Genomic DNA, 17,998 nt, shown 5'->3' on the forward strand with positions numbered 1-17,998 from the left:
AATCGGTTTGGGTCGAAAATTTTAACTACAAATATATAAATGTATGTTTGCATGTCTGCCTAAAACTTTCGACAGAGGCGGCGGATTTTCAAAAGATCAGTATCGTTTTGAAGTTCGACCCTTCAGACGACAAATACAGAAAAATTGGCTAAAAACATTAATTTCTTCATCCTGAACTGGGCACTTTTCTACAGGAGAGGGGTCGCTTTTTCGCCGATATTTTCGAAAGTTATCCCCTCTTTTCGATTATCTAGCCTTAATTTAAACCTACGCCACTTCCGGTTTGGCGGTGGTCATAACAGCAAAGATGTCATGGTTTTTTCCTGTTCTTTTCCTCCTTCGCAGTACGGGTTCGAGCCTGCCTTCCTACTACCACTTTTTTTTTTTTTTGCTCAACACACACCTCCGAACACCTGGGTAACGTCGGGCACCCATGCTAGTTTAGAATATAAATATTGGTCACTTAGCGAATTCATTGTTAATTACGGCAAATTAGAACAATATATACATATATAGATATATATAAAAATGTAACTCTTGGTTCGTTCGTAATTAATAGTCTAAATAACCACTGGATGGATGGTTTCCACATTTTTGTATAATATGTTTACTGTACCCATGCGTGTTTCTATATATCTCTTTTTAATTATAGCATTATACTTAATTTTTCTATAATAAATAGGTGGTTTTCTTTGTATGGATGGACCATTTTTTTTATTTGGGGACAATTATTTCACTCTGCGTGCCATCACGTGACATCACTAAACGGAACTTTTATATACCAAATTGACTTTTTCCGTTTAAAAATGGAATTATTTCTCTTTCGTTAATATATATATATTTTTTAATATTTTGTGTTTTATATATATAAAGTACAATTGTTGAATGTTATTCTCTTGATTATATTTGTTTGGGAGAAGCACAATTAAAAAAAAAAATTAAAACGGAGCGAAATTTAAATTTCCATTCCATTTTTACAACAATCCAGTGCGTACTTCGCAAGTTTTATCGTAAGTTAACGAGCAACCCATAAAAATCTGGTAACTGAGTGTCAAGTCTGCTTAAAAAAAAAAATAAAATAAAAAATAAAAAAAAAATAGAACCTCTCCCTAACATACTGGCAATAATTTGGTTCCGTCCTTCCCTTGAGTGTTCTAATAAGAGGGATTGATTTACTAGGATCTGTATTAGAAGCTGAGCAAAATTATTTCATTGTTGAATTTTTTTGCATTTTGGTTAAATTTGTTAGTTTGCAATCGCTAAAAGCCCACACAAAAATTGAACAAAAGATAAAATTTAAAAGAATGCTACTCCTGTAGAATTTACCCCCCCCACACACACACACCGGATTCCAATTAGTTTAGGGTTCCACCAGCCATTATGGTGACCGAATTCAGCCGAGCATTGTCCAAATGTTTAAACACTAAACCAACATTTTATTTATTTTTTTGCAGAATTAATTAATAATGGAAGTATTTTTTCTGTTTATTTTCTTAACATCTGTTGATCACAAAATCATTTGTACAGTCTCTTGAAAAAAAAAACTAACTTTTCTCTACTTTTACCTAACTATTTACAGTAGGCACCGCCAAAAATGGCCGAAAAATCAAGTTGTTGTTGTTTTTTAAAACGAAATTACATTTATTAAAATCCATTATTTCTGAGTAACTTTTTTTTCCAGAAAGATGAAACCCTGTGTAGAAAAAAAATGGAGGCTACTTACGGATGGGTGTCGCTGTCCGTCGGAGGGGAATGAACCAGCATGAGCAGATCTGTCTCACCGCCTAAATAGACTAAGGGAGTGGTGGGAGGCTTGTTCCTATTGGTTATAAAAGGCAACCTACAACCATTCCTATTAATTCTTTTTCTTCTTCTTCTTCTCTTGTCACTTCGCTGAGTAAGTTTACGCGAGCGAGGCTAGAGTTTTGATTCCTTTTTCTTTTGATCTGTTACTTGTCCCCATTGGTTAGGGGCACAGAGAGCATTCTTTGCAACCCCTGACGACAGTGAACTACCGGATCCTGGACTTTTTCCAACATCTTGCAAAGAATGTCCAATAACCCTTTCCTCCCCAATGGATGCCACTAGGGATAAGATATTATCAGAAAAGGAAAATTTGTCACACAGGATTCTGCGTCGCATATCTGCCTGTTCTGGACGCATGGGCTCTCTGGCATACTCCACCTTTAGGGGGCAAATTCTGGCTGATGTCGAGGAGTTGGAGGTATGCGTGGGTCAGTTGGACCGCCTGGATGGAAGGGCCCCTGATGAGAGCGAGGACGATTGGTTGAGGCAGAAGGTGGAATACCTTAATGCCGTGGAGGACCTAGACAATTTCCGCAAGTCATCTCTGCCTGGTCCCAGTGATGGATCTGTTCCCCAGTTGTTTGGAGCGTCTTCTGCGTCGGGTAGGACTGCCGCCTCCTTCGTTGTCAAGCCTCCTCAGCTCCAAATCATGGGGCCCACCTTCAGTGGGCAGGAGTTGGCAGCTGATCCCCTTAGCTTTTGGAATTTTCTTACTCGTTTTGAGAACTGTGTATTTGATATGGCCAGCGATGCAGACAGACTCAACTTTCTGAAATGTTGTCTCTCTGGCGAGGCCCTACGGCTTGTCAAACATTTCAGCTGCACTAACTCGAATTATACTCGAGCCTTATCTATTCTTAAGCGTGAATATTTGGATCTCGACAATACCGTGGACCATATCTTTGAGGACATCCTGAACTTCTCACCAAAAAGGAATGCTTCCCTCTCGGAATTGGGGGATTTTATCACCAGGACAGCCTCCATGCTTGAGGAATTGGGAAACTTTTTTTCTTGCGATTTTTCGGTGGACACTTCTAGCGGGGCTAGGCTCATGAGCAAAATACTCTTCAGAAAGTTCCCTGATGACCTGAAGGGGGAATTGATGGCACTCGCAGATAGAAGAGTACCGCCTCTATCAGCTCTATTTGGGCTCACTGGTGAAGCTATTAAGCGGATGCAAATCAAGGGGCGTTCTAGTTCATCACTGCCACCACCAAATGTTACAGGCCGCTGTGCGACACGGAAACCCAATCAATGGACTTCTGCTACTTCATCATTTGGGGCGGACGTTATAGGCGCTGACTCAGCCGGTTACTCTCGCTCCCTTCCACCCATCTTGTCTGTTACCTTCTCGTACGGAGCGAGTGAAGTTTCTGTGAATTGCCTTTTGGATACAGGCAGTGGGCGGACATATCTGTCTTCTCGTATTCTGGGATATCTGTGTCCGGATGAGCCCGTTGGAGCCCAGTGTCAACTTAAGCTGTCTACCTTTCTTGGGGAGTGTCTACAACAATTTATGGAGGTAGTATTGGAGACCGACTTGGGCGCAGGAGACACGGTAGGGTGTCCGGTTTTGGTGTCTGGCATTCTCGATTTATCGATTCGGTTGCGGAATTTATCATCGATGTTGCGCACCTTCAGAAACATGGGCTGCTCACTGGCTGGCCAGTTCGAGGAGGGAACCGATTTAATAACTATCGAGGGCGTGATTGGCCTGGACCTGATTCAGCACCTAGACCCCTTTAAACTGGTTCCGTGTTTGGGGGGTTGGGCCTTCTCGGTCCCGTCTGGATTAGTCCCGTTCGGAGATCTCGACTCCTTCATTTTGGATAATATACCCTCTCGTGATACGACTCATCTGTCCTTTAATACTATAATGGAGCATACTCCGCAGGTCGAGGCCTCCCATCTGTGTTTTGTGTTGGAGTCTCGACCGTGCCAGAATGGAGAAGGACAGCACGTTGAGCACCCATGGAGAGCAGTGGGAGAAGGTTCTCGGGTATCGCTACTCCCCGCTTACCGAAGAATTGTTCGTACCCCTTTGAGGATTGCTTTCCTGACAGTGCTGTCCAAAGAGGACTGGAACAGATAGTGAGCCTGGAGTCCTTAGGAATACCTGACCAAGAGAGGTTCTCTGAATATGATCAGGAATTAATACAACGGTTTGAGGAGACTGTGGAACTACGCGATGGTAAATACTATGTGGAGCTCCCCTGGCATCAGGATAGATTAGAAAAGGTGCCCTCCAACCACGCAGCATCATTGCGCATCCTGGACCGAGTAGCCTCGAACTTAACAAAGAAAAACCGATATGCCGAATATTTGGAGGTATTCAGGCAACAGCAGAGAGAGGGTATCATTGAGGAAATTTTTGTCTCCCCTCAGGAGTTTGATCAATACATTTGGATACCGCATAGACCTGTTTTTAAGACGGATCCAACGATGACAACTAAAATTAGACCAGTTTTCAACTGCAGTTTGAAGACTGGAGGCGGACTGTCCCTAAACGAAGCGGCTTATTCGGGTGTCAACCTCACTGGGGACATTTTAAAACTGCTGTTGGCCTTTAGAACAAACCATTACATTCTGTTAGCAGACATCCGTCGTGCATTTCTGACGATTCATCTTAAATCGGAGGCTGACAAGAACCGGTTTTGCTTCTTTCTGAGGGAAGGAAGTTTCCTGCGTTGTTTCCGGTATACCACCCTTATTTTTGGTTTTACCTCCAGCCCGTTTATATTGGGATGTATCTTGAAGTTGCACACGGCCAAATACCCACTGGATGCCTGCCGCCAGATGATGGCGGAAAAGTTTTATGTGGACAATCTTGTCGCTTCTGTGGCTGACCGGAATGATCTGTTTTCATTGTACACCCTTGTTCGGGAACGCTTACAGGAGGGAGGTTTCATCATTCAGTCTTGCAATACCAATTGCGAGACCCTCCGTGCCAGAATGGAGAAGGACAGCACGTTGAGCACCCATGGAGAGCAGTGGGAGAAGGTTCTCGGGTATCGCTACTCCCCGCTTACCGAAGAATTGTTCGTACCCCATACTGAATGTGATGCGAACGCATCAAGCAAAAGGAGCATCCTTTCGGAAACAGCTAAGGTGTTTGACCCACTGTCTCTCTATTTGCCTGTCACTATCAGGAGTCGTATACTGATCAGAGCTATGTGGAAAGATGGTATGGGCTGGGACGATATCGCCTCTCCTGCCATCCAGAGTGTCTGGAGAGAACTTGCCGGGGAACTTTCAAGGTTGGGTGACCTACACTTCGACCGAAAGACCATAGTACCGGAGCTGCCCGGGGAGATGCACATCTTTTGCGACGCCTCCAAGGATGCCTATGGGATGGCTGTTTACATCGTACAGCAAAGGCCAAGATCGCACCCATGAAGGACAAAACCTTGCCGGTTTTGGAACTGATGGCGGTCTTTCTTGCCTTCAAGTGTCTCCCCTCGATTTTAGACAACTGTGAGGGGTTCATACCAACCAACTTGTGTGTGGCCACAGACGCTCAGGTTGTGCTGTCTTGGCTCCTCTCCCAAACCATGGCTTCCAACAACATTTTCGCCAGGAATCGATTAAGGGATGTGCTAATGATGAAAACTGAGTTAGAGACTCGCTATGGATTGCAAACCTTCTTTAAATACGTGAACACTCAGTCAAACCCTGCCGATTTGATAACGAGAGGCATATCCTTAAGGAGGTTCCGTTCCTGCCTAGACTTTTGGCGCGTAGGCCCTTCTTGGCTTGGCGGTGGGATCTCTCAGTGGCCGGAGCTGGATCTGCCTTGCTTAAGTGGGATGTGTCAGCAGATGGCCCGAACTCCGGCAAATTGTTCTATCTCTCGCGAGCCGGGATGTGCTTCTGTCGTATCCTTTGATCGTTTTTCATCCTTCTCCCGTTTATTGAGGGTCACATCCTTGGTTTTTAAGTTCTTAGCTATCAGACTTCACCGTCAGTGGGACTGCGAATCCAGGGCAGCTACCTACCTAATGAGGACTATGCAGCAGCAAGTGTTCCCTGCGGAACTTGAATACCTAAGGAGGCCTGACGGGGATCACCTGCCGGCTAGGGTTCGCGACTTAAACCGTTACCTGGATCATGATGGGCTGATTCGTTCGAAGGGTAGGATCGACCCTTCCTTACACTACGATTATGAAGTTAAGAACCCCGTCTTGATAGCAAAACAGCACCCTGTGACACGGCTCATAATCATGGACTGCCATAAGGGGTGTTGCCACCTGGGGACCGGATCAACCCTGGCTGAACTAAGGCGGCGCGGTTACTGGGTACCCCAGGGAAGGCAAGCTGTTAACCTAATATTAGCTGAATGTTCGACGTGTAAACGTTATAACTCTAGGCCATCACCACCGAAAGCTTCTGCCGACCTGCCTTCACATCGGACTGACTTCTGTACCCCATACCAACACACCGGGATCGATTTTACCGGCCATCTGTGGGTGTGGGATGGGAAAAGAAATATAAAAATGTATCTGTTATTGTTTACTTGTCTGAACATCAGGGCCGTCCACATAGAAGTGGTACCAGATATGAGTGTCTCCTCCTTCCTACAAGCTCTGATCCATTTCACAAACCGAACGGTGTCCCTGAGGCCTTATATAGCGATAATGCTAAAACTTTCAAGGGAGGAGAGCGACTCTTCAACCGGCTTGTGCTCTGCAAGGATTACCAGGACAGATATGGTCCTAGCAACATGAAACTGAAGACTATTCCGCCCTTTTCCTCTTGGTATGGAGGGGCATGGGAAAGGTGTATTCGAACTATAAAAAACTACCTGTATAAAGTTGTTGGAAGAGAAAAATTGAACTATTTCTCTTTACTTACCATCATTTCCGACATACAGAGGTCGGTCAACAACCGACCTCTTACTTACATATCGTCGGCTGACAAGGATGTGACTGCCATTATGCCCAATATGTTCCTCAGACCTAATAAGTGCCCTGGATTATTATTCAGGTTGGATGAAGAGGCTCCTTCGGTTCCTCTCGACCAATCTGAGCTGATACGTACTCTGCAGCTTAGAGACCAATGCCTGAGTAGATACAACGAGCTCTGGTACAAGGAATACCTTCTGGAGTTGGGAAGAAAGGCTCCTGCGCTATTTCGCCCCCAATCGGGAGATCGGCTTCGGAATGATGATGTCGTTCTTATAAAAAGCCCTCTGAGGCCCAGGCCCTTTTGGGCGTTAGGTACTGTTACCGAGCTCGTCCAAGGCAACGACAACATCGTTAGAGCGGCTCGAGTCAGAAGGGCTAATGGTCTGGTAGAAGTACATTCTCTAAAACACCTGTATCCCCTCGAAATCTCCTTGAACTGCCGCTGTCCTGTTGATGCTTCTCTCGAGGAAGAGCCTGATTCGCCATTGGTAGCTGAGGCTGAAACCTGGTTGTGCCCTAGCTGCAATCATCCTCAACAGAACCTAGCCATGATCGCCTGTGACGCGTGCGACAGGTGGTACCACTTCAGATGTGTGGGAATCGACCAAGAACCTCCAGAAAGACAAAAGTGGTACTGCCCTGAGTGTGAGCCCCAGAGAAGGCGTAGAGGCAGGCCGAGTCTGCTTCCTGCATAATGAATCGTGCCTTGGACCCCATTTTTTCCCCTTTTTTTTCTTTTTCTTTTTTTTTTTCTTTTGTTGGGAGTGTGTATAAAAAAAATGGAGGCTACTTACGGATGGGTGTCGCTGTCCGTCGGGGGGGAATGAACCAGCATGAGCAGATCTGTCTCACCGCCTAAATAGACTAAGGGAGTGGTGGGAGGCTTGTTCCTATTGGTTATAAAAGGCAACCTACAACCATTCCCAATATACTTCTTTTTTTCTTCTTCTTCTTCTTCTTCTTCTTCTTCTTCTCTTGTCACTTCGCTGAGTAAGTTTAAGCGAGCGAGGCTAGAGTTTTGATTCCTTTTTCTTTTGATCTGTTACTTGTCCCCATTGGTTAGGGGCGCAGAGAGCATTCTTTGCAACCACTGACGACAGTGAACTACCGGATCCTGGACTTTTTCCAACACCTGAATTAAAATTCATATAGAAAGCAGAATAATGTAAAACTTTTTCTACTATTTTTAATTAAATTTTAGATGTTAAATTTTCCCCAAAAGTTAACAATTGGCATTTTTTGTTTTGCACAAAAAACGTATATAAATAGTTTTTAAAAAAAAGAAGGTTTTTGAAAGAATTAATTTATTTATTTCTTGTCTAACTAAGATTTAGGGTGATTTTCTATGAGAATATGCAAAAATATTATAATATAAGTACCTGGATTTCAAATAATTCCACTTATTCATATAGGCAACCAGTTACTTCGAGTCGATTTGATTACTGTTTATATTTGTGCTTGATGAAAAGCTAACTACGGAAGACCAAAAAGCCAAAAAAAAACAACTTATTTTTCAGTGACGAAAATTTCAATGTATTATTAACGCTGAGGCTGGCCAGTACCAGATGGGTGACCATTTGTATGAGTTTGGTTTTTAATGTGTATGTGTGTGGGGGCCAGGCTCTCCAAAATGGGGAGGGGGCAATTTAAAGCGGAATAAAAAAAATTATTTCAGCGCGTTTGGTCCACTGTAGTCGAAAGGCGGCAAACGTTTCCAAACTTGATTGAAAAAGTAATGATATTTTTAACACAAAGGGCACAATATTTATCGAATTTTTTTTTTTTTTTTTATCGATTCTTCAAAGCATGTTTAATAATGGTCATGAATTATTCGGCTCGCTAAAAAGAAATTGTTAATTTATTTATCAAATATTTTTAAATGGCTTTTTTCGTATAAATATTTAAAAAAAAATGTTTTGTTTGTTTTGCTTAACTTAAATTAATTATTTTACTTAACATATTCACCGAATTTCACACTTCAAAACTCAAAAGCAGGATAATTAAACACAATCGAAGTTTTGATATTCAGACATCAAAATAAGGTATGGAAACAATTTTTTTTATCTATCTATAATCCCGTCCCTTACAACAACATAATATGTTTTGTTCAGTTTCAGATGATTATTTTAAGCATACTTGGAACCCCCTCAAAACAAGTGGGGGGGGGGGGTTGTAAGCAAAAGATATGTATATATATAAATATTGTTTATGAAAAATAAGTGCACTGTTATAAAGTTAATTCTTCTCTTAATAATCGCTGAAAATTTCGTATTGATTGGATAATTACCTAATTTTTGGTAGATTTTTAAAAAGACGGTCCGTCAAAAAGTACTTACCTGCCCCCCCCCCCCCAGTTTTGGCGGTGCCTAATTTACAGTGTTCATATAAAGCATTCATCTTTTCTTTTTATAATAAAAATTCGTGGTACTCCTTGAGCGTTGAGTTCCATGGCGACCAGTATAAAAAACATGCGTCGCTCCCGTCCTGACGCAAGCGCACGTAACACTTTTTTTTTATTATTATTTACTAACGTTGTCGTAGTATCTAAACGATTATCTGTCACATTATTTTGAAAAAACGTTTTACTCTTTATTCTTTATGAATATTAAAAGAAAAATGACTAAACATTTATCAATAATGCCTCACTTTTACAGACATTTGTTTTTAAATTTCTTAAATGACGACTTTTATCGACTTTTTTTTTTTAATAGCATTTGCGGATGGGTATGCTGACATTTGCTTTAATTTCTTTTTAAATGACTTCTTATCGACTTTCTTTTTTTAATAGCATTTGCGGATGGGTAAAAAACGAAAAAAAAAAAATAACTAAACCATTTTTAACAAATAAATGTTAGAAATTGTCAGTAAATGGCTTAGTTATTTTTTTCGTTTTTTACCCATCCGCAAATGCTGTTAAAATAAAAGTCGATAAAAAGTCATTTAAAAAGAAATTAAAAAAAAAAAGTGCCAGCATACCCATCCGCAAATGCTATTAAAAAAAAGTCGATAAAAGTTGTCATTTACGAAATTTAAAAACAAATGTCTGTAAAAGTAAGGCAAAGGCACTATTAATAAATGTTTAATAATTTTTCTTTTAATATTCATAAAGAGTAAAACTTTTTTTTCAAAATAAATAATGTAACAAATAATCGTTTAGTTACTACGACAACGTCAGTAAATAAAAAAAAAGTGTTACGTGCGCTTGCGTCAGAAAGGGAACGATGCGTGTTTTTTTATGCTGGTCGCCATGGAACTCAACGCCCAAGGAGTACAAAATTCTGTTTTCAAAAAGAAACGTTTACTACCAACTCTCTTTAAAAAAAAAAAAGTGCAAGTTTTCCTGAAAAAAAACTTTCACCTAACAATTTATGGCAAAAATAGCGACCCATAAAAATCTGGGATGCTTCTACACTTTATTGCCGAAATTGGAGACGCCATTTTTTTTCACGCACTTGCTATCCAAATCTAGGGGAGGCATCATTATATGGCCGAACGATTGCTTCCGGAAAGGGAAAGAATAAATTTACCAAAATTTTTCACGCACTTGCTATCCAAATCTAGGGGAGACATCATTATATGGGGTGTCAAAAGCAAATAATAAATATTCTTAATTTATGTGTCAAAGTTTTATACATCACAAATTGAAGATAAAAGATCAATAAAGAAAATATTCCAATTTAAAACGAAAAAAAGAATAGTTTTTTGGAAATTTACCTGTAAAATCCAAAGTGTAAAACCTTTTTTTTTTTTTTAAAAACATGTTGATTTATTTTTAAATGAAAGCTCATGTTATACTTACATCATCAAGTAAATACCAGACGCTGACGGCAAATTTTTCTATCTCATTGAATGTTTTCTTTTTTTAGATATTAAAAAAAAAAAAAAAAATTAGTCGATGAAAAAGTATTAAAATATATCAATCAAAAACTCGTGTATTTCATTAAAAGAATTTTTTTTAAAATCGATGAAGCGGATTTTTTGTTCTAGGGGAAAAACTTATAAGTGAATGTGCGTTTTTTTTTTTTTTAACCACGGAGGATGAAAAATACTTATTTTGGTTAACACACACAATAAAAAAGAGACATTATTTATGCCCTTGGATAAATTTACCAAAATTAACATTTATTACTTCCGGAAACGTTAAATTAAACTAAAATTATCATGTATTACTTCCAGAAACTTGGTAAACCGATATTACTGGAGAAAATGAATCTTGACAATTCAAAAAAATGTTTAAAATTATTTATTTCTTCGAAAAAAAAAAAAAAAAAAAAAAAACTATTTTATAAAGTCCAATGTTGCTTTAAAAGTAAATAAAGAAAGTGAAAGAGAACATATATCCGTAATTGTTTAATTGGAAATGTTTCGGTTTAATTGATGAGAACGGGAAAGTTTTTTAGGGAACATTTTTTTTTTTTTTTAATATTAAAAACCGAAAATTGAAATGACATATTCATAATAGTTTAACCTGGGCGAGAGCCAATTGAAAACCAAAACAAAACCAAAACATTTATTAGTTTTTTTTGTTTGTTTGTTTATTTTTTCGTTTGTGTGTGTTTTTTTGTTTGTTTGTTTTTTTTTTTGTTTTTTTTTAACAAATAAATAATTTATTATTTTTTTGAATTGTCAAGATTCATTTTCTCCAGCAATATCGGTTTACCAAGTTTCTGGAAGTAATAAATGATAATTTTAGTTTAAGGGAGTAATAAATGTTAATTTTGGTAAATTTATTCTTTCCCTTTCCGGAAGCAATCGTTCGCCCATATAATGATGTCTCCCCTAGATTTGGATAGCAAGTGCGTGAAAAAAATGGTGTCTCCAATTTCGGCAATAAAGTGTACAAGCATCAAATCTGCTAGCTGAGTGACAAATCTGCTTAAAATATTGAAAAAAAAAGAAAGAAAAAAAAAAGAATAGAACCTCTAGATGTATCAGAAATTTGGAAAAAATTTTGACACCCCTAACAGAAAACTGCAAATAAAATATAAAAAACTCGTAATTTCTCTTTTTAAAGTGAGTTGTTTATTTTCTATATGGAATATACTTTCAAAATAAACTATTAAAGTTGTTTAAAAAATAATAGAAATATTATTTTTTTTATTTAACAAAAAAACAGTGTTTAGAAAATGTTTACAAAATGCCGGCGTGCAGCCATTTTTTTTTAACGTAATAAAATCAATAGAATTTTACGAGTTAAATATTTTTCAATTTTTAAACTTTAAAAATCTATCAAAATTTTTCTATTGGTTCAATTTTTACGATAATTTCAGGGTCAATGTGAAATTTTATGCTCTTTCCAATAAACCAAATATAATATTTTAGACAAACGTTTTTTTTTCAAATTCATACCCCCATTTTGAAATGTTTATTAAAATTTTAATAATTAATTTATGTGTCAAAGTTTTATATATCACAAATTGAAGATAAAAGATCAATAAAGAAAATATTCCAATTTAAAACGAAAAAAAGAATAGTTTTTTGGAAATTTACCTGTAAAATCCAAAGTGTAAAACCTTTTTTTAAAAAAAAAAACATGTTGATTTATTTTTAAATGAAAGCTCATGTTATGCTTACATCATCAAGTAAATACCAGACGCTGACGGCAAATTTTTCTATCTCATTGAATGTTTTCTTTTTTTAGATATTAAAAAAAAAAAATTAGTCGATGAAAAAGTATTAAAATATATCAATCAAAAACTCGTGTATTTCATTAAAAGAATTTTTTTTAAATCGATGAAGCGGATTTTTTGTTCTAGGGGAAAAACTTATAAGTGAATGTGCGTTTTTTTTTTTAACTACGGAGGATGAAAAATACTAATTTTGGTTAACACACACAATAAAAAAGAGACATTATTTATGCTTATGGATGAAACCATACTTCATAAATTTCATTTTAGCAGCAGCAGCAGCAGCTATTTAACACTTTGCGCAAAACATGTTACAAAAATGCGATTTTCTAGGACCCTCGCTTTAAAAAATCCTTTTATTTACAAAATACATGGAATTTAAAATATAAATATGGATAAATTCTTAACAATGAAGAATGGAACTACCCATTTAATAATATTTTTTTAGGTAAGTGATTTTTTGGCATTTATATATATACATATATTTATAAGCAAGTCAAAATATGTTGATTTTCTTTATATTTTTTTAAAAAGAAAACCGCTTTAAAGAAACAAATATTGCATAATTTGCTATTAAACCTGTTATCTTTTTAAATTTGGTCTTTGCTCCTTTAATTGAAAAAAAAATTAGGGTTTGAATTATATTTTCAAGTAGTTATAAGCTTCAAAAAATAGTAAGTTGAATTATTAAAGTTCTGATCATCATTTTTAATGGCCACTTTCTGATAGACCTATAAAACCTCTCCCAAACATACTGGCAATATTTTGGTTTCGTCCTTCCTTTCAGTGTTTCCAATAAGGGGGATTGATTTACTAGGATTTGTATTAGGAGCTGGGCACTTATTAAAATTATTTAATTGTTGAATTTTTTGCATTTTGGTTAAATGTTTTAGTTTGCTAGCACTAAAAGCCCACACAAAAAATTGAACAAAAGACAAAATTAAAAAGAATGGTACTCATGCAGAATTTAACCTCCCCACCCCCACCTCCTTGCACCGGATTCCAATTAGTTTAGGGTTCGACCAGCAATCACCGGATTTAGCCGAACTTTGTTCAAATGTTGAAACACTAAACCAACATTTTATTTATTTTTTTGCAGAATTAATTAATGATGGGAGTATTTTTTCCGTTTATTTTTCTTAACATCTATTGACAAAAAAAATTTGTACATTCTCTTGAAAAAAAAAAATCTAACGTTTCTCTACTTTCACCTAACTATTTACAGTGTTCATATAAAGCATTCATCTTTTCTTTTTATAGTAAAAATTCTGTTTTCAAAAAGAAATGTTTACTGCCAACTTTTTTTTTTTAAAAAAAGTGTAAATTTTCCTGAAAAAAAAACCCAAAAAAACTTTCACCTAACAATTTATGGTAAAAAATTCACCTTTTCTTGGGGGAAAAAACAAGTTTTATTGATAAAAAAAAAATTGCAAAAATAATAAAATAAATAAACAATACAAAATGCAATTTTTTATGAGGAATGTGTTCCATTTTAACAAACTGAGCCACAGCAACGCGTGGCCGGGTACAGCTAGTATATATATATATATATATATATATATATATATATATATACATATATATATATATATACATATATATATATATATATATACATATATATATATATATATACATATATATATATATACATATATATATATATATATACATATATATATATATATATACATATATATATATATATATACATATATATATATATATACATATATATATATATATACATATATATATATATATACATATATATATATATATATACATATATATATATATATACATATATATATATACATATATATATATATATATACATATATATATATATATACATATATATATATATATATACATATATATATATATATATACATATATATATATATACATATATATATATATATACATATATATATATATATACATATATATATATATATACATATATATATATATATATATATATACATATATATATATATATATATATACATATATATATACATATATATATATATATTATTCTAATTAATTGAAGTTTTTAAGTAGTAATCACTCACAGTTTTTAACTTTTAAATTTAGATGAACATATCTCGGCTCAAACAAAAATTTGTTGATCAAAATAAGGACCATCAGAATCAACACACTTTTGCCAATTCAAAACAAATGTATTCATGTCAATAACATAAAATAAATTTGCGTTCTGGTGGCAATGAAGTCACTGAAGGCGTTTTGATATTGCTTAGGTTTTTTTAAGCATTCCTCATGCTGAAAGTTGTCGAGATGTTTGAAAAAGTAGTAGTCGGTAGGTGAAAGGTCTGGAGAGTATAATGATTGAGGCAGAGTTTCGTAGATCAATTCATTTCACTTCTGCAGGGTCGGTTTAGCAACGTGCGATCAGGTATTGTGGAGAAGAATTAGGCCTTTTCTGTTGACTAATGCTGGGTGTTGCCAAAGTTTCTGATGCATTTAACAATACTTCTTCGCTGTAATGATTTCACCTGCATTCAAAAACACTAATAGATGAGACCTATCGTAGACCACCAAATGATCTTCTTTTGGTGCAACTCTGGCTTTGGGAATGTTGAGGAGCTTCGTCGGCGTCTAGCCTCTGAGCTGTGTGTCACTGGTTGTCGTAAAGAACCCACTTTCCACTGCTAGTCATAATAACCCAGTCAAGAATCGGGTTGTTCTTGTTTCGTAAAAGAAGGGAAGATGACACTTCATAATGGAATTTCTTTTGATTATCGTTCAATTCGTGAGGCACCCATTTATCAATTTTTTTTTGTCTTTCCAGTTTCTCTCAAGTGGTTGGAAATCATTGTATATGTTACGTCTAATTCATTAGCAAGTTCTTGAACAGTTGTGCATGGATTGACTTCAACTAAGGCTCGTAATTGATCGTTGCCAACATTCGATGGCCAACTGTTATGCTCATCATCTTCAAGACTCTCGTCACCACCACGAAATTTCTTAAACCACTATTGTGCTGTGTATTCAGTAGTGGTTCCTGAGGGAAACACTATGTTGATATTGCGAACTGTATCAGTGGCTTTTCGGCCTAGCTTGAATTGAAATAAGAAAATTCTGCAAATTTACTTTTTTTTCTATTTTGTATTCAACGTTCTGAAAAAAGACAAAATTGTTACAAAACAATTGTGATTTAGATGATTAGATAGAATGAAAAACTCTCTTTAAAATGATACATAAAGTACAGATATTATAAGGAAAACTTATTTGAAAATACATCATTTGAAATCAAAACAAGTGAAGCATGCTTGGTCCCCCATGAGTGCACAGTAAACAAGGCATAAAAATGACTAAATTCAGCATTGCCCCCCCCCTCATTTAGTCCCAGAAATCCCCAGGGGACATCAAATCCTGGTGAAAATGAACAAACGGTGCAGTTTTAGGCATTAACATATGTAAATTTGAGTTCTGCACCATGCAAAAAAAAAGAAATGATTAAGTCCATCATTTGCCCCCCCCCCCTCTCCAAATTTAGACCCAAAAGTCCTCAAAACCTTAACATATTTAAATTTGAGTTCAGCACCATGCAAAATTGCTAAATAGACATACAGGGAAAATTTTGGACAAATATGGTAAAATAGTCTCAAAAATGGAGTGTTTTTATTAGCCCTAAAAGAAACCCTGGGGCAAACCCAAGAGTTATCGCAAAGTATAGACAAACAAAATTATATAGAAATCAGTTAGTTACAACTTTCCAGACAGTTTTATAAAAATCCAAGGCATCAATTTTTTTTTAATAAGCAGAAAAAGTGTCAATTTTAGCCATTTTAACCCGAAAAGCACCCCAAGGGGGGGGGGACCTAAGTTTTCCCGGAAAATCCATTCTGGTACTTTTTTACTCATATTTTAAATGTGAAAAAAATTGTTGATTAAAAAAAACTTTCATGGCTTTGTTTTTATTTACTTATGCATGTACAGAATTTTTCAAACCGGATGGACGGTTTCAACGCCCAAGCAAGACGATTTGAGTTTTATAATATAACTAGACCACCCGTGACCTGTTGAGTCAATATATATTATAGCAAGCTATGGAATAGTGAGTATACAAAATTAATGTATGTTTTTGAAAACGATTCTAACTTGCAATAAAAATACAATCAAAATAATCATTTTAAAAATTTGGGACACTAAAAACGTGCATGTTTTTTCTATTATTTTTCAGTTTTTTGTACCGTTTTGTTTATATTAGAATTCTTTAAAGTCTAATACACAGAAATGCAAGGAAAAAATACGAAAAAGAAACATTTGTAAAATGCCGATGAGATTATTTGTGTATTTCATTATTTGAAATGAAAAAAAAAAAATTGAAACACTTAAGCAGAATGATTTTATATACTTGTAAGGCAAACCAATTTTTAAAAAATAATTTTCGGTTTTATTTATTTTAGGAGTGTAAAAAAATAAATGGTTACCGTTGCAGTGAAGAAATTCATTTTTAAAATAAAAGGGATCTAAAATAGGATTTCCCGGTTAAATGGTTTTAATTTTTTTGCTTTTTCTTAACCAACCGATAATAGTAGTTTCTTTTTATTAACACGGTTTCAACAACTGGGCAAGCTGATCTGAGTAATGTTAACGGCTTTAAACTGTCAATTACATAATATATAAAAGACTTTAAATTGTAAACATATTTTGTTTTGTTTGAAAACGATTCCAACTTGCAATGAAAAATACAAATAAAATTCGTAAAATGCCTATGTACAAAAAAAAAGCAAAAGTGATTTACAGTTTTTTTTATTTGCATATCTTAAACGCAAAAAAAAAAAATTGCTTTGTTTTTATTTACTTACACATGTGCAGAATTTTTCAAACCGGAAGCTATAAACCGGATGGACAGTTTCAATGCCCAAGCAAGACGATTAATGTAATATATACATATATATATACACGAGATGTCTTCAATAAGTTTCCAGGCTTTTTTTGTACAGGCATTGATAGTATATACATAAAATTCTAGTCCTCTTTGAAGTAATCTTCTCTCATTGTAATGCACTTGTTGTACCATTCCAACAACTTCTGGAAGGCGCCATGGAAGTCCTCTTGTGTGAGCGTGTCAATGACCCCCGTCACAGCCTCTTTCATCTCTTCATTTGTCTCATAACGACAGCCTCTAAAGTTTTCCTTGAGCTTAGGGAATAACCAAAAGTCACAGGGAGCAAGGTCTGGACTATAGGGAGGATGAGGAACTGTCTTAATGCCCCTTTCTTTCTGATCTTCTCTGAGCAACCTTAGGGCAAACTTTGCACAAATCTTCCACATATTCACTTCCTCAATTATAATTGTGTGTACAGTTCCCACACTGACATCAAACTGTGCAATGATTGTCTCTATAGACACACGACGTTCCTTAGCCATGAAATTATCTATTTGGCCAACCAATACTGGCATTCTGACTTCCTTACTCCTTTCACCCCTCTCATTATCCCTCACAGACTTCCTGCCTTCCTTGAATCTCTTATGCTCTTCAAAAATTGATGCTCAATTCATACAAAATAGTTCAAAAGTAGTCTTGAAGCATTTCATACGTTTCTGTGGCATTTTTTCCAAGTTTAAAACAGAATTTTATTATATATCGTTTTTCTTTGAAATTCACCAGCTGTGAAAATC

At 35.8% G+C, this 17,998-nt stretch overlaps 3 protein-coding genes across 3 annotated transcripts; all 3 read left to right on the forward strand.

The window, feature by feature from the left end:
- The first annotated feature begins 4,248 nt into the window (after positions 1 to 4,248).
- Positions 4,249 to 5,202, forward strand: LOC145280302 (uncharacterized). The gene has a single exon (XM_080132072.1). The coding sequence runs from the start codon at positions 4,249 to 4,251 to the stop codon at positions 5,200 to 5,202; it is 954 nt and encodes a 317-aa protein (XP_079988198.1).
- Positions 5,199 to 6,530, forward strand: LOC145280303 (uncharacterized). The gene has a single exon (XM_080132073.1). The coding sequence runs from the start codon at positions 5,199 to 5,201 to the stop codon at positions 6,528 to 6,530; it is 1,332 nt and encodes a 443-aa protein (XP_079988199.1).
- Positions 6,527 to 7,405, forward strand: LOC145280304 (uncharacterized). Its single transcript, XM_080132074.1, has one exon. It carries the CDS (start codon positions 6,527 to 6,529, stop codon positions 7,403 to 7,405), a length of 879 nt encoding a protein of 292 aa, XP_079988200.1.
- Positions 7,406 to 17,998: the final 10,593 nt, after the last annotated feature.

Source organism: Euprymna scolopes, chromosome 7 (assembly GCF_053919585.1).
Source record: "Euprymna scolopes isolate OS-2025 chromosome 7, ASM5391958v1, whole genome shotgun sequence".
NCBI classification, from domain to species: domain Eukaryota; kingdom Metazoa; phylum Mollusca; class Cephalopoda; order Sepiida; family Sepiolidae; genus Euprymna; species Euprymna scolopes.